Raw genomic sequence first — 18,826 nt, 5'->3', positions numbered from 1 at the left:
TATTAGCAAACTCGAATCGTTATTATAATTACAGGTACCGAAGGATAAAGACGAAATGGTAGAGAGAGAATTTAATCGTTTGTTAGAAGCGACGTCATATCTCTCACACCAATTAGACTTTAATTATATCGGCGGTGCGAGTACTACAGGACAACCTGGTAGTACAAAGCCAGTGTCATTAGGACAAGCTTTAGAGTGGGTAATTAGATTACAAGAGCAAGGAGTTAAACAACGTCAAGTTGCTCATTTACGTTCGGTTTTGTCTCTACAAGGCAGACTCCTCGCTAATCAACAACGGGTAATTTTTTATCTCATTAACTATTTAGTTAACTAAATAATTATTATAATTAAATAATTGTTTTTGTATTTACAGATGATTTCCATCAAAGAAAGACTTGCGGAGTTGAATAAACATCACAAAGAAATGTCTGAACGTAAGCCGCAAGTGCATGATATCACCCACGAGTTTGTACTTAGGTCAAAATTACGAGATTTGCATTACGCTTGCAAGGTAATAAATTTATTTATATTTTTAGTCAACAGTAAATTCCATTTCATTGATTACTTATTATTTGTTACAGGAGTGGGACCAACTCGCTGAGCAGCAAAAAGAGATAGAAGCTAAATTACAAGAATTAGAGGCTTCGCCTCCAAGGTAATTTTAATTATCTGATAAATTTTTGAATAATAAATTAAAATATAAACTAAATAGTTTTTTTTTTTTTATAGTGACGTTTATTTATCATCGAAAGATCGGCAAATTCTTGACTGGCACTTCGCGAATCTAGAATTCGCGAACGCTACCTCGCTGTCAAACTTGAGCTTGAAACACTGGGACCAGGACGACGACTTCGAGTTCACAGGCAGTCATCTAACCGGTAAGTCAGTCTTAAATACTTCAAATAAATTTGAACGCCCATTGTGGAAATACTACTGAGTATTTTGACACGAACTTCTGCGTATTTCAAACAAGAAATTATTATTTTGATGATAAAAACTATATTTCTTTGAAATTTCATTTCGATAAGTTTGATCGATTATCGATCGTTCTTTATTTTCAAATAAAAAAAAAAGAACGTATATGGGGCATTTCGCACCAAATCGACCACTTTAGAATCCGACCCCTTTCGATTTGGCTGAAAATGTTTTATCTCTTTTTTTAATCGATCAAAAAAATTTCCCAGAATTTTGTCAAATTTTTTATGATCATGGAATCGACAGGCAGTTAACAATTTAAAATTTTTTTTCAACAATTAACCACAAAAAAAAAAAAAAAAAAAAAAATATGCATGTATGGAAAATTAAAAAAACTACAGGTGCAATTTTTTCAAATATGTGTTTTTTTACAATTTATCGTTTTGGAAAAAAATAAAAAAATTATTAGACGTCGCCTAACTATAGTACCATAACTTTTTTGTCCAACCAAAAAAAAATTATGAATTTAAAAAAAAGGACTTTTTTGTTCAACAAGCAATTTTTTCAAAAATTTACGTATCAGGACGTTTTTTTTTTTTCAATTGTAGTTTTTGAAAAAAATTAGAAAAAGAATTCCCATTAATATAAAATACATATTTTATATCACTAATAATTTTTTAAATTATATTACTAGTTTTATTTATAAATAGTAATACAAATGTCCAAGATAAATTTAAAATTTTAAGTACAATCGGTTGTCATTAAATTGGAAGCGTCCCGCTAATCGAGTAGCGTAATATAAGGAAGGCCAGCGACCTGGCATACTGTAGTAGTAACTGTAGGGTTGTTATCTATGTTTAGTATTTGTGTAAAGCTAGTTTGTACACTAGGTATCCAAGGTAGACCTTCATGATATCATGATGCTGAGTAGCAACGTTAAAAGTAGCTTCGGTTTAAGACAGTGGTAGTGATGACGGTGTAGTAGTGGGTGCTATGGAATGAGAAGTAAAGGAGGAGGGTGAGGATGAGGGTAAGGAGACTGTACATAGTCAGCAACTGCTGTCTTGTGTACGCGTGGTTGTGGTATGTATAGTAGTTACTCTCTCCCGGAGTTCCGGAGAAGATACTGCACTGGTGGAAGATGGTGTAGATAACGCGTGAATTATTCCCGCGTTCCATCCCCCTCTTATACACCTATAGCTAAAGATTAAGCTGATAGTTAACCTCTTTGTCGTACCTCGTGGTAGTTTTCCTCTTACTTGCTCATCGTCTTCTTTCACTGGTATGGCTCTACTCGGTTAGTTAGCTGTACAGTTAACTTAAGGACGCCCGGTTACCCGGCTATCCGCGGCAATATGTCTCTCTGGTCTCTCTCCCACAATTTCCGCGCCCAAGTTGACTTTATCAAGCTTATTAAAAACCGATAGGGGGAGATCCCGTGTAGATATACTCTATCCATCCTCCGATCGCCACGGGAATACCCTTACTGCACTTACACCAATACTAGTGTGCTCAGGATCTGTCTTGGATTGGTGTAGGCTTTGTCGTTACTTACAGTATCCAGCATTCAACTCCTCGTGTATATTAATTATTTAAATCATATTAATTATTATTATATTTTAGATTCAATCGGATTATTTATTAACATCGGTAATTATTCAGGAGAATGAAAATAATTATTTATTTTTAACTTGTCGCTATGAAAATTGTAAATTATTGGCTTCGGTTCGATTTTTAAAAATTTAGTTCTCATAAGATCTCAACGTTTTGAGATCTTAGGACGCGATTCTAACTATTTCCGGGTGGAGGTCCGTGTTTGTATGTAAACTTTTTTTGAGTCTACTTGGCTGTAATCTAAAGAACTCACCGAGGCAGAACTGACTATATTTTTAAGTCAATCAGTTGAGTAGGTCAGGAGTTAGGGTAGAAGGAGCATTTGTGGCCACTGCTCCATTTTTTGACATTCAATACTTTATTTTAATTAACGAAAAAGTATTAAAAAAAATTCCATTATAATAGTATGATAAAAGTATCTTTTAATTTATATAAAAAATTCATTATGTCTGCGTAGTTTACGAATTATTTTATTTAAAATTTTTAAGTGGCCCAAACTGGTCCTAAAGTCATAAAAAATGGTACCTCTACTTGCCCAATTTATATCAAAATTTAATAAGTTCTAAGCCTTAGTGCGCAATTTTGATTGCAGCCGAGTAAATTTTTTTTTTAGTAAAATGTATTTTTTTTCGGTCCAACATTTTTTTGAGCTCGAAAAGCTCAAAGATTAACAAGTAATAATTTTTTCTAGTTCCCTGATCTCGAAAAGAGCAGGAAGTTCTAGAGTTGGCCCACAGGGTCAACCAATTTTTTCATTTTTTTTGTAAGTTTTAATTAAATTTTTTAAAAATCTAACGATACTGAAGTTAGCCGACGTCTATTAATTTTTAGATTTTTTTTAAACAATAAATTATAAAAAAATAAATATTTGAAAAAATTGCACCCGTAGTTTTTTAAATTTTCTACATGTGCATATTTTTAGTTTTTGTTTTTTTAAAATTTATTCGTTGAAAAAAAATCCGAAAATTATTAACTGTCTGCTAACTTCAGGATTATAATCTGACTTGGATTTTGACTTTCAAATTAAAAAAAAAAAAATAAAAAAAGTGGGAAATAAAATTAAGTAAAGTAGTTTATAAATATTTTCGCTGATTTTATTAATAATAAAATATATTACAACAATAATCAGTACATAACACTGAATAATTTATTTTTTAATAGGTGTTATAAAATAAATGTGTTAATTTAAATATGTTAAATTACAAAATAATCTTTTTTTAATGAGTAGTTTAAAAAGTACTTGGTCTTAAATTAAATGGGCAATTTAGTCAAGTAAATTTATATATAAAATAATATTATAATTTATTTAGTTTATTTATTTATAGGAAGTATGGACTGGGTATTTTATGGATACTGAGTGGTGTAGTAATGTTTATTTAATGAAACAGTTTGTGAAATATCGGAGGTGAGGTATTAAAGTTTAGAATTTTAATGCCCAAGCGGCATTAACTTTAAACAGTCGATGACATTCCCGGAGTATGTGATCGGTATGTGATACTGATCTTTATTAGCGTTGACTTAGGTGGTACTTGTGAGTCTATAGCGTATTTAAGGCCTCGAGGCTCTATTTTACTACAAACTTACTACAGCTAGACCTTGGTCGACACGACTGAATATCTATTCCGTTTACGTAATTATTGTATTTTAAATTTTTTAATTTATTTTAGACAAGGAATCTCGAGCTACAGGATCTTTTAAGTTACTTTTAATTAACAAAAATTGGTCATTAAAAGAAAATAAAATAAACGAATTTTATTTTAATTATTGGGCTTGTTAGATAATATATGAGATACTTATTACAATTTAATATTTTTAAATCAAACCGGTAGCTTTTAAACACTCGAAAATTCAACTTCTAAGTATTTTTTATAACGCGATTATTTTTTTTTAAACTCAATAAAAATTTTTAATTGTTATTTTTTAAATTCTTGAGATTTTGAATTTCTTTCAGCTACGGATAGTAAGTAGATTGAGTGAAATATGTTAAATGATATTTAAAAGTTAAAAAAAAATTTTATTACTTTTTTTACTGGCAATAAATCGTGCTCTGAGTTAAATTTATTCGAATCGAGTTTTATTGAATGTTCAACTTCTAAATCTTTAATTTTTTATCATCTTAGATTTTTTCTTAAATAACCAGATAAATTTGTATAAATTTATTCCTATTAATTTATTCATTTTTTTTTCAAACACTTGTCGAAAAATTATTTTTATAAATCATTATCGCTAAAATAACATAACTTATTTTTCATGACCATTTTACCCACTATTAGTGGGTAAAGTCATGTACCAAAAAAAATTTATTTAAAATTACATTTTATTTTTCCCAAATTTAGTCAATGGAAACCCGTGGTAAAAAATTCGTTCTAAAAAGGTTCCAAAAAAGTTCCACATGTGGAACTTCTAAACATGAGACAGATTAGAACTTCGAGTAGAACTTTTTAGGAACTTTAATCATTTCAACAGTATTGCAAGTTCTTATAAGCAAATTTTATGTCAGAAAAGGATATTCTTGAAACTTTTAAAAAAAAATTTTTGGCCGTCTTTTTTAGTTCTATAAAAGGCTCAAAAGTAATGGTTTTTGAACAGTTTTGGTATGTTTTTAGAACGTCTTTTTTCTACAATAGGTTCAAAAAAGATTCAAGATCACCACTTTTGACCTTTTTCTGGAGCTAAACAAGATGATCTAAAACATTCCAAAACAGTTAAAAAATCACTATTTTTGAATCTTTTATAGAACTAAAAAGTACGACCAAAAAAAATGATAAAAAAATCTCAAGATTATCTTTTTTTGATTCAAAATTTGGTTATAAGAACTTTTGCTGTTCTATCGAAATTACTAAAGTTCCAGAAAAGTTCTACTCGAAGTTCTGTTCTGTCTCATGTTTAGAAGTTCCACATGTTGAACTGTTTTGGAATTTTTTTACAACAATTTTTACTACACGGGAATTTGAAAATTATTTTAGCGTAAAATTTAAAATCGATTTCTTTACTTTGAATCATTTTTTTTTTTTTTCCAAGTACAACATCAGTAATTAAATAATTCTCATATAATTGCGCTATTAACTGAAGTATAAGTAATTATAGGAGTACTTATATTTATAGGTTTCGAGTTAAATAACGAGTAGTCGACATTGTTGTTATTACTGTCTCATATCCGTTTTTCATTCCCTTGCATTCTCAACATTCGAACATTTATTAAAACCACATTCCCCCACTTTACTCTGTAGTATATCCTCATATATTAATATTAATACTCGTAAAATGTATGTCAAGTATTTTGTTGTTTATTAAAAATATTTCAATCTAAATATTTTATTTTTATTGGAAAATTTTATTAATCTTGACATGAAATATTTAATTAAATAAATTTAAAAATAGTTTTGTGGAAAATTTAGACACATAAATTTAAAATGCAGTATTTTATTTATTTTTATTTCGGAATAAATGAAAATAGTTTTAGATTGTAATCAGGAAAGACAGAAGTCACAGCGAGGGGTTAATGTGTCAGTATTAATAAAAAAATAATAAAAAAAAAAAAAAACAGAGATAAATGTATGTAAATACTCTTAAGTCACAGTACGATAAACTTTTACAGTTTTGGATTACGTAAATAATGTATTTGGTTAGAAAGATATACAAATTACTAGTAGGTCGTAAAACGGATTCCTATTTAACTTTGATTTCTATTCATAAAATAAAATTTATCTTATCTTGATGATACACCGACCCACGCATTCTCGTCTAGGTTTTGTCTCTCATGTCTCACATACACACATTACATATAGATACATGTATGTGTATATATTTATGTATACATATATTTATTTAACATCTATGATAGAGCATTGAATTAAAAAATTGTTGTTACTTAACGACGACATTAAAATAAAAAATTATGAAATAGACAATCGGATTAATCTAACCGATTTTTTTTTCATGAAAATTTATACGGATTAATGATTACCTGTTTTATTTTATACATCACGTATTTTTCATTTCTGTAAATACATTTGTCTTTTTAATTTTTTTAAATATTTTATTATAAAATGTTTTATATTTCCTGGCAAACTGTTTATTATTATTTTTATTATTATTATTATTATTATTATTATTATTATTATTATTATTATTATTATTATTATTATTATTATTATTATTATTATTATTATTATTATTATTATTATTATTATTTTTATTATTATTATTATTATTATTATTATTATTATTATTATTATTATTATTATTATTATTATTATTATTATTATTATTATTATTATTATTATTATTATTATTATTATTATTATTATTATTATTATTATTATTATTATTATTATTATTATTATTATTATTATTATTATTATTATTATTATTATTATTTTTTTTTTTTTTTTTTTTACTTGACGTCATTATCTTTCTTGTACGTTTTTGATATTTTTTTATACTCAAATTTTTTACTTCCTGTCATAAAAATTGAAAATTTAAGTAAAATTGAAAAGTCATTTGATTCTCGCGGGTAATTTAAAATTAATTGCATAGTGGAAAAATTTTTTTTAAATTTAACACAAAATTAAATGTGTTAAAGTTTTAAAATTGGTAACAGAGAATATTAACATTTTGTTATTTTTTTTTCACAAATGAATGTTAAAACACCATAAAAATTTGTGTTAACACACAGTTTTGTGTTAATTTTTACAAAATATTTTTTACTGTGTACCTTTAGATGTTTTATTTATTAAAGTCACAAAGAAAATTAAAGCTTTTGAAATTCAAATTTCATTTATTTTATAATTTTTGTAAATTTTTTATCCTAAAAATGGTAAATATCATTACAAGAAAAATTGATTGCCAATAGAAAATTTAAAATGAATCAAAACGAGTGCCAAAAAACGGTTTATATTTTTTGGTATTAATGATAAACAGGTCGCGCTTGTCGGCCAAATCGTAGTTAGATAGAAAGGATGTCAGAGAATGCGACATGGCATTTGAGTTTGAAATATTTAAGTTTTTGTATTTTATATATATACATATATCTTGCCAACATATACAGTACAGTGTCTTGGCAGTATGTGAGCAAAAGATAACTGCTGTGTATGTACTATGGCCGCCGATATGGAATGTTGTACGAATTTGAAACGTAAGTCTCTTTTATTTTATCTGTATTTGTTGTTCTGTGCATATGGGCTAAAAATGACGAATAAAACACAACACATATATATAAATATATATATATGTATGTATAAATGTTGTGTATGTCTTTGCGACCACCGAGTGATCCTTATCGTGATCTTGGACCGCGTGTTTCACATTCCATTCTGCTCCAAGTCCATCCAAAGACCAATCGAATAAAAACTTTTCAAGACTTTTCAATTAAACTCCAGCATCAAGATATATATATATATATATATATATATATATATATATTTTTCTTGTATTATTTCTTTAGGTATTATTCTTTCATATTATTGTTTCAAATTTCGAGCTGAATTTAATTAAAGTACCGTTGAATAATGTACGACTTTATACCAAACTTAAACTGATGAAAAAATTAAAATAAAATAAAACTTTTATTATCTATCAATCTTATATTGATTTATAATTCAATCTTATCACAACTTTATTCATCTTGAGTTAATAATTCAAATAAAAAAAAATCATTCGTATATAAATTTTATTTGAATTTAAATTATTTATTTTTATAATAATAATAATAATAATAATAATAATAATAATAATAATAATAATAATAATAATAATAATAATAATAATAATAATAATAATAATAATAATAATAATGAGTGTAAAAAATAAGCGGAGTAAATGCAGAGCTGATGACTGACTATTTATTTAATTCCTTGGAGTAAAATTCACTCCGAAGGGAAGTTTAACTTACGCTGTAACAAATCAGGAGTCAATTTGGAGTGATCTGGACTTTATTTAAATCCGCATTCACTCCAATTCATAGTTTCAATATTAAAATAAACTCTTCTAGAAATGCATTTTACTCCAGAAGGATTAAATAAATACACAGCCATCAGCTCTGCATTCACTGCGGATTTAATCTGCGTTCACTCCCCAAATTTTTTACAGTGTGCTTTAATTTTTAAACTCCGAATTGGAGTGAATGTGGATTTAAATAAAATCCACATCTAAATCATTCCGTTGAAAAACCAACTTCTTATTTACTCTGTATGCATAGTGATTTTTTTTAACAAAAATAATAATAATGAGGTATTTGATCATAACAGTAGATTAATATGCAAGTAAATTCTAATTTTCAGAGTAGCGTAGAGTTGGTGTAAGCAAAAATAAATAATTGGAATACTATTTTCATGTTCGATAATGATACTTTTTATACTCGTTCTCATCTCCAGCAATCGCGATCTTCATGAAAAAATGTCTTTTTGTTTATATTTGTATATTATTATTATAGTTTATTGGCTGTGATACATTTGCGGTGATAAAATAAAATGAATCTAAATAAAAAGGTATTGAAATTGTTGAAGCAAAGTACAAGACAGAGCTAGTCTATTACATCTATCGATGCAAGTGTAAGCTCTGTAGGTACAAGTCGGTGTTTTTCAAGAGAGAATTTACGTGAGAACTTGGCTGAAACTCGAATATACTTTTCTTTAATTCTCTCTCTCTCTCTCTCTTTATACATCCTATCTTTTTATTCTGGAATTGCGCTGGGCAAGCAAAAGATGCTTCAGAGAGTCGGTACTTTCAATTTGTGGATAGTGAGTTTTTGTGACGGTACACAAGACTTAGGGAGAGATGAGAAATAAATAAAGATAGCAGATAGATAGATAGATTGAGAACAAGAGAGTTGAGTTGAGAACGCGAGTAAAACGCGAGTACGCCATACGAGTGCCGAGGATCTCAAAGAGTTGAGTGTGTAGAGGAGGCTGAGAATGGACGAGGGGTAAAGTAAGAAAATAAAATAAAAAATAATAAAAATAAAATAATCCTCTTTACTACTCTGGTACTCGAATGATGATCGTTGATGTTTCTGTGCACATATATACATATATATACCATTATTTTCTTACAATACTTGTTTCTCATCAATGTATATACTGAGTCCAACGATCTTGAACGCACTCTTGTCTTTTCTCATGCTCTTACTCTCATGCCTTATGTATTTTCTTAAGATTTTATTCTTAAAGTTGCTAAAAATTCTCGATCGAGAACACGCGTAATCATAATAAAATTCCTCGACCCTACACATTCTACACTTTCGCCCCCTCGTTGTTACCCTGTATTGCATTGGTTAATTTTTATTTAAAGAAAAAAAAAAAGAAAAAAAACAAAAAACCGTCCCATAAGACGATCGACACGTTCCAATGAATTTTTCTTGTCCTTACTCGTTCCTTAAGAATTATACCGGACTATCTACACTCTCATTATCCACCGCGTGGCGATGCATTTAAATTTAATCCCCCTCTTTTTTATTTTTTCCCTATTTTATATCTTAAGATGACCAAACAATTATTATAAATAACTGCCTGTCTATTAAACGTTAATGCGAAATGTCGGATAAAAAATTTATAGTCTGATACTTTTTTATTTTGAATCACTAATAAGTAACCAGTACTTGCAGTTGAGTTTAAACTCACCGTTCAGGTAAAATGAGTGCGTGAAAAAATTTTTTTATTCGTATCAATTTTATTTTTCGCCGTCAGGAGTTCTCTGACGTCAGTTTATTTTCAATTATTCAAATCAGAGTTAAATAAAATTATTTATTTAACTTTATTATTCAGAGTACTTTTAATTTAAACATATTCTATGATCTTTACTGTTATATTTAGTCTGTACAATATTATATATTATATAATTGTACAATAATCGTGATTGTAATAGAGCCACCGGGAAGCGTTGCCGTAACTCCTCCGCATCTTGACTTTCGAGTACATATCTATAAACCAATACAACCTCTCACATTATATATCTATATAATATATATATATATATATATATATATATATATATATATATATATATTTCAAGTAAAGCACTTCTCATCAGGGATTACAGAACCAGTTATCGCACACTTGAGAGCTCCTATCCGGAGAGTAGAGTTACGAATCAATTAATTTCGCGCTGTTCTCACTGTAATGAGCCACTGCCGCATTATTTGCATCATAAAATTGTTAAATTAGTGTACGTACCATAGCTAATACTCCACTTCATACTTACAAATCGTAATACTTTTTTTACTCCATTAAACTTAACACCGAAACTCATTATAAATTATTTTTTTTTTCATTATTAATATAACGGATTTTAATTTTAATCTTTGCATTAATTAATTCAGTCTATTTAAAACTCATTACTTTAACATGACTATTTAATAGCATAGTCATGTAAGTTAAATATAAAATATGACGCGTTAAATTTATATCGAGATTTATGGATGCGCTGTGAATTTCATACAATTCAGAAATAAATTTTTCTATCTGTCAATACTCGATATCGATTTTTTTTTTTTATTTTTTTATTATATCATGAGTGTATGAGGGTGTATGTGTATGTAAATCATTTGGGAATTGTCTCACTGAAGAGTTGAGACACTGAAAATTGAATTATTGATGAAAATGTTCACGTACTTGGTTCATCCACGTCACTCTTGCAACGTTATGTTGCGTGTAGCTGCATGCTAGCCAAATTGTGGTCGGACTTTACGTGACTCAATCGAATGTGCACACTGAGGATTTTGGCCTCGTTTATGTACATATATATTTAATACTATATATAGTATTGCCTGTCGTCTTCTATTTCTGAGTTGGCTTTCTGTATATCCAGGATGACAAGCACGTGCGTACGTGTACAGCCTTCAGAACTTAACTTGTCAAATTGTCCTGTCCTGTGCTTTTTGCGTTTTAGAACCTGGTATATAAAAACTCTCGGTCTAAGTTCAACTGCATACATATATAAAGCGATTTATGACTTCCTTTGATTTATATTTTATGTAAAATGCTCAATCTGTCTTCATTGCAATCTAAAAAATTTGCGGAGTGAACGCGGATTAAAGCCGGAAATTTTAAGCAGACTGTTTATTTATTTAATCCTCGGAGTGGAATTTATTTTAATACTGAAATTCCGGTCCAGAGTGAAATTTACTTCGAAGGAAAGTTTACACTGTAGAAAAATCGAGGGTGAATTCGGAGTGATCATGGATTTTAATTTAATTCGAATTTACTCCGTCTATTGTTCCGGAGTTAAAAAAAATCACTTCGCATACGGAGTAAATTTCACTCCGAGAGGACTAAATAAATAAACAGTCATCTGTTCCGCATTCACTCCGAGTTTAATCCACATTCATACCACAAATTTTTGACTGTGTATTTTAATAGGTTAGTGAAATTCCGGTTCAGAGTGAAATTCACTTCCAAAAAAAAATTATTTTAATGTTAAAACTCTGAATTGGAGTAAATGCGAATTTAAATATGGCAAAACCACTTCACTAAAAAACAAAACTTATTTACTCCTATGCGGAGTGATTTTTTTTTAAAGTGATAGAGTAAATTCGGATTTAAATAAAATCCAAAATCACTTCGAATTCATTTCCAATTTTTTACAGTGCGCTGATTGATATTTATATTCATATGTATATCTGTATCAAAAGACCCTTTTTTTGTCTGATATATTGAGATAAAAATGATGGCACTAATTTGCTGAGCTCAGCGCTAGCTTGTTGAGCCTTTACGAGGTCAATAGGGTTTTTGTTAAGTAGGTTATTAAAAGTATCGGTTTATTGAATTTATTATATGATGTAATTATAAAAGAGCTATTTATTTAAAATTACATAAGAAATTTTTAATAAAAAATTTCGCTTCTTTTAATATAAATTTACAGAGTTAATAAGTAGGTTACTATTAATTTCAAGAAGAAAAGTTGCTCGATTTTTTTTTTCAACCCTTTGAAAATAGTCTTCAAAAAATTCAATTATTTGTCTTTGCACAAAATGGTCGTATAGTTCAAGGCTTAAAATGGAGACTTTAAAAATTCATGGAATAAAAAAAGTAATTTTTATTTTTGTCATTTTTGAAAAATAAATAGAAAATTAAATTATTGATACTAATTTAATTTTTTAAGCTTTATCTTTAGTGGAAATTTTTGTTTTAACTTCATTTCGATATTTTTTTCTGAGAGCTTAAATTCCCCCGTCCCCTGTTTTTTTATTCCTCTGTCAATTTTTTTTACGTAATTTTGAAATAATGAAGAATATTTAGAACTTAAAATATAAGTTTTTTAATATTACTATTAAATTTATTTTTCAAAATTTTCCTGAAAAAAAAAATTAAATAAAATTAAAAATAATTTTTTATTGAATTATCAGAAGGTTAAATAATTTTTCTATCAATATGATAATTCCAACCCAAGTTACAGTTTCCATATTTTTAAAACCGATTTGAATTAAAACATGGAATTAATTTTTCTCTACAATAATTTTTCCATCCATTTAAAGTCAACAACAAAGACATTAGCATGATGATAAGCAACGAGGTTTACTCGTGCACAAGATATAGTATTCTAATAACATGCCAGTAATGCCGTTTTATATTTTTTTATTCTGTGGGAATTTGCAAATGGCAGAGTTAGAGCCATGTTATATAGTGTAAGGGACAAGAGGGCAATAAGAGTGCAAGAGTAAATAAGAGAATAAGTGAGTTTGAGAGAGTTAAAAAAATATAAAAAGGAAATGTAAAAAATAAAATGAGAGGAAGAGAGTTCTCTTCTCCGCGTGGTGCAATGTAAGTAATGGCGGTTGTTTCGGAAGCGCGCCACGTACTGACTGCCAAATAAATATACACAATTCACGCTCGTGCGATAAACAAGCCGCGAATATAAAACAACCCACAATTTTTCCGCAACTCTCCAATCTTTATTTCACCCTGTTCTTTTGGGTGTTGTACTGTCATCTCCAGTCTGTTTTTTTATTTCTTTTTAATTTTATATTTTTTTAAATTATTATCACTGGTTATATCAATAAACTTGTTACAATGCCTACAAATTGCCGAATCTGATTATTTATTATTATTATTTTTTTATTTTGCCGAGTCAAGATATAATAATTTTATTATTTTTTAAATTTATTTTTGTTAGTGATTTTATACGAGGGCTTTGTAATTTTTTTAGTGTTATTTTTTATTTATGAAGGCAACGTAATGTGCGATAAGAATCGTTCGAGAAAACTGTGTGTAGTGAATGAGCGAGAAGTATATGGGATAAAAAAAATTATAAAAAAGGGAAGAAGAGGGTTGAGTATGAACGCGTACATATGAACGTGCTGTGGAAGTAACCGTGAGAGATTCCTAAGAAACGCGAAGTGGATACCGAGAGCTTTGGTTCGGAGAGAGGGAGACCAATATGACGGGATAATAATCGACGTTGCTGAATTTCGTTTGGGATTCATCCGGTTTTAAATAACGGAATCCTTGTGATGATAATAATAATAATAATAACAACAAAAATACAAATTTAAGAGATAAAGTTTCGATTTTTTTTTAATTTTAAAAATAAAATTCGTTAAGAATTGGGAAAAAAATATATTTTATTTTTTAAATAATGATTTCGTGATAAGAAAATGTTGAATTTTTTTTTTTTTAATTTTAAATAAAATTATTTTTCTTCAACGAAATGATAAAAAATTTTAATGAAATTCAAAAAATAAAAATTTCAAGAAAATTTACAAAAAAGTAAAGTCGATTTTAAAAAATTTTAAACAATTTTTTTTTTTAAGTAAATTTGATAAATCAAAATTTTAAGTGGAATGAAAAAAAAAAAAATTTATAATATAAGATGGTACGTGCGTGCATATTTGAATGCACATACTCATACGTACTCTCAACGCAATTTTATTACAACGAGTTCGTAAATTTTTGGACACCATGAATATCTCATCTCGCTCTCGTGTAGCTTAACTCCAGTGCATTGGTACATCACGGAGTTGAAAATAAAAAGAAAAAAAATAAAAAAAAAAAAAAAAGTAATAAAAATGAAGCGAATAAGGAAAAGGAAGTATAAAAGATATCGAAGGAGGTAGAAGGGTCGGTCGGTTGAACGAGAAGCGCGAGGGAGATACAGAGAAGAGCGAGAGAGTCGCGACTCGCACGTGCGCGCTCGCTAGCTTGCAAAGTAGCCGATAGCAAAGACCCCCTGAGAACCGAGGCGTGCGTTACTTGAATTTCAGATGACCGTACACGATAGACGCGGTTGTATAAGGGACTACTCAGTATATTCAGCCAAAGAGGCGAGCTAACCCAAGCAAACTGGCTCTTTTTGCATCACATCTACTCTTCTCTGCTTTGCTCTGCTCTGCTCCAAGTTTCTCCTTGCAAAATCTATTTTAAACAACCTGAAATAGTTTTCGCTTGCCTCTGCACTGAGATATCGCCAGGAATGACTCGAATAGCAAATGAGCTTAAGGGTTACCTGTATATTTAACTAATTGGTGATATTTTGTTGAAAAATGAGCTTCAATGATTTCCACTATAATTACATCCCCCTGAATTTTCATTCATCACTCGTAAAAATTTATTTTTACGTCACTGGTAATTCTAGAGGATTAGCTCTGGTTCAAAGAGGATCCTGAGGATCTGCAGAATCATTTCACCGTGAGAAAATACCAACACGTACCTACGTAAGATATATGATGTAATTTAGAGTCCGATTAACTTTCAATTAAAAATCTATATGTAAAAAAAGGTTAAGGTCCTTAGAAGTAGGTCAATATACACCTGTCTCATTGGTCAGTGTAAATGAGACAAAAAGCAGGTGGAAATTGAATTAGGTTGGTGCCTTCAATCATCCATGGCAAGGAGTCGACGTGGAGTGACGCGGCATGGGATCGCGTGAAAGATTTTACGGACTGTCAGTGCAGGTGTGCTCGCAAAAACAGTCAACTCGAAATCGCGTGAATCATGCCGACTCTTCTCTTGTTGTTGCTACTGTTATTCTGTACCTTCTTTTACTCTCTTCTCTTATATATATATATATATATATATATATATATATATATATGACTAAACATATACCTAAAGGGAGTTACGAATCAGTATGGTAGCAAATAATACTTGTCGGTGTATATCATTCAGTACGAGACGTTCCCTAAAGTATTGAGCGCTGAAAAAAAAAAATCAGACATTAACGAGATCATGATTTTTTTCTTTATGACCATGTTAACATTACGCACAGATAACGAGTTCATATTTTTTTTTTGTTATTTATTTTATTACATAAAAAAAGCATAATTTAAATAGGGAAGTACAAACAAAACGGAGTGATAAAAAAATTTTTTTTTATGACCACTGAATCTATTAATTTCGCTTATTTGGAGAAAATAAAACTAATTGTCAATTGCTGGACAAATTTTTTTTGTTGGCTCAAATGGTAAAATTTAAAAAAAATATTTTTATTAAAATTTGACATATGGATCGACGTGTGAATTTAATTTTTAAATATCACATATGATTTAAAAGTCATTGCAGTGTGAAAAATTGTGAGTGAATCCGGATTGAAATAAAGTCCGAATTCACTCCGGCACTCGGAGTCTCGGAGTTTAAAAAAAAATCACTATCTATGGAGTAAATGAGGAGTTTGTTTTTTCAACGGAGTGATCTGGGCTTTATTTTAATCTGCATTCACTCCAATTCGGAGTTTTAGTATTGAAATAAACTCCTTTTAGGAGTGAATTTCACTTTGATTCGGAATTTTGATATTAAATTAAGCTTCGGAGTTAATTTCACTCCGAGGGGATTTAAAAAATAGATAGATACTCTGCATTCACTCCGGATTTACTCAGTAAAAATTTTATTTAGTAAACTCCAGACATTTTGAATTGTTTTAGAATTTAAATAAAATTCGCGTCATTGTTTTGATAAAAATATCAGGACATCCCGCCTGAAAATATAAATTTAACGGAAGTATTTATAGCCATGTCGGTGTACTGTACATTTTTAAAGCTTACAAATTTATGAGAGTGAGATCGTGTTCTTAAAGTTAATTTTATTTTATTGTGACTAGATGTTTATCTGGTCAATCACGTCTTAAATATCTGTCATATTTAAGATGATTAAGTTAAATGACAGAATAATAAGTAAATAAATAAAGAGTTGAATAAATATAATAGAATAATTAAATACAATACACAGAAAGTAGGTTGTGTATACATGTAAAATGATTAGATCGGACGAGCACATACTTTTAAGCGATAGCTGATGCAAGCTGAACTTGCTCGTTAGCCATTTTGGGAGTCGGTATGCTAAAATGGTCAATACGTGTGAGAATTGACCGACGATTGAATTATTCAGATTTCATATCGCCAATCGGTGAATGAAAAATCCGTTATTTATTGTTCGTAAATCACCGGCCTATAACGTGGGTGTTAAAAAATCCTTTCAATGAGCTATACAATTTTTTTATCTTCAGTTAAATAAAATTATTTTTTCAATGACTCTAAATAAACTTAAATTAAATGATATTCTTTTTAAGTATCTCTATTCATACTGTCAAGAAGTGTCCTCTGAAAAAAAATTTTATTGTCATTCATTGTCAAAATTTTTATAAAAAAAAAACAAGAAATTATTTTTACAAAAATTATAGACAATTAATGACTTGGTAAATTTTTTTAAAGGAAATTTCTCGACAGGATCGTTAGAATTATTTTTAAAAATTAATTGGTACAGAAAAAAAATCAAATTTTTAGTGCAAAAATTTTTTTTTATTATAGATTGAAACCAAAAATTTTCTTAGGACGAAAAAAAAATTTGTTTTTAATTCATAGTGCAAAAAAAGTTTGGACGAGTAAAAATTTTTTGGGCCAAAAAATAATTTATTTTTTTATGCAGAGAAAATTTGAAATTTTTTTTATTTTTTAGATCTATGGAATTATTCCTTAATCATTTTACAAATAAATTTTCTAACAAATTAATTATTTTTTTTAATTTAAAAAAAAAAAAAAAAAATTGAAACTAAAAAGTTTTTTAATTCCTCTAATGATTTATTATTTTTTATTAATTAAATTAAAAAGCTTGAGTTTGCAGAGACACATTTATTGGACGTTTATTACATAATTCGAATCGTTCAGTCGACTTTTACGATCAACACTAATTGGATAGACTAATTGAAAATTAGTTCGCCCAAGTCTCCACCCTCTCACGTCAATAGCTCTTTGTTATTTTATTTTTTATTTTTAATTATTGTTTTCCTCGTATTTTATTCTCTATTTTTATTATTTATTTATTTATTTATTTATTTATTTATTAACTATTTTTATTTTTTATCTCATTATATTTTCATTCTCTTTAAATCGTGAAACTGTCCCGTACTTCTGTCAACAGCTTCTGTGCACCAGAAGCAATTATTTAGTTAATTTACGCAAATATCCGTACCATGTTTAATTGCACTAATTATTTATTCAATCTCAACTATTTTATTTATTTTTAAATTTATATTTTTTTTTTATTTTTTATACTCATTATTATTATTTTACTACCTTTTAAATAACGATGTATTATATTATTTTACGAGCTAATGTTTTTAAATATACTATTATATGTACATTAATAAGAGGCGTGTTTACTCTCCGGTGTTTCTGACGTATCATTATTTACGTTTAATTATTTTTTCATTTATTTTTTTACGTATTATTTTACTCATTTTAATACGCGTACACTGAAAAATTATTGCTCACGTTTTCAATTTCGTGACGTTTTTCTACCGTACATTAATTTTTTTTTCTTATAATATCATTATTTATTTTAATTGTTTTTTTTTTTTTTTTTAAATAAAAAAAATATATATGTACATATTTCAGTAATTATAATTATTCATCGCAATTATTCATCACGTACTAAAAAATAATCATATTTATATTTAAATTTAAAAATATATATGACTTTGTTCTATATACATTATTAGTATGATATATTTCTGTTGAGGTAAAATAGGCTTGAAAATTTTTTTTCGCATTTTTGAAGGTGGAAAATTAAAATGGTGTAAGTTGGGCCGACATAAAATTTTCTAAATATTTTCGCAGAGGTAATCAGAATAGAGATAAAAATAATTTTTTTTTACGACCCATTTTGCCCCAAATTTTTTTTTTCAAATTCTTTGCATTCTAAAATTTTAGTACGATATTTGTTGAAAAAAAAAAAGTAGTTTAATTAAATTTACTATTTCGTTAAATTATTTTCTTGTCTTATTGTTAGTGCTGAAGGTTTTAAAGCCAAAAGTTCCAAATGAGACACGATCAGGCTGTCGTCTCGTGTATCCAGTCCTACTCCTTGCAACA

At 28.3% G+C, this 18,826-nt stretch overlaps 1 protein-coding gene across 1 annotated transcript in view; it reads left to right on the top strand.

Annotated features, from left to right (window-relative positions):
- Positions 1–18,826, top strand: part of LOC103580293 (lysine-specific histone demethylase 1A) — a 201,100-nt gene that overhangs the window by 2,256 nt on the left and 180,018 nt on the right. Inside the window, exons 6-9 of the mRNA XM_053742158.1 lie at positions 35–298; positions 374–511; positions 582–655; positions 730–878. Coding sequence (XP_053598133.1) covers positions 35–298; positions 374–511; positions 582–655; positions 730–878 — 625 coding nt within the window. The remainder of the gene's footprint in view (positions 1–34; positions 299–373; positions 512–581; positions 656–729; positions 879–18,826) is intronic.

Source organism: Microplitis demolitor, chromosome 10 (assembly GCF_026212275.2).
Source record: "Microplitis demolitor isolate Queensland-Clemson2020A chromosome 10, iyMicDemo2.1a, whole genome shotgun sequence".
Lineage (NCBI taxonomy): Eukaryota > Metazoa > Arthropoda > Insecta > Hymenoptera > Braconidae > Microplitis > Microplitis demolitor.
This window is presented reverse-complemented; position numbering and strand designations above follow the sequence as displayed.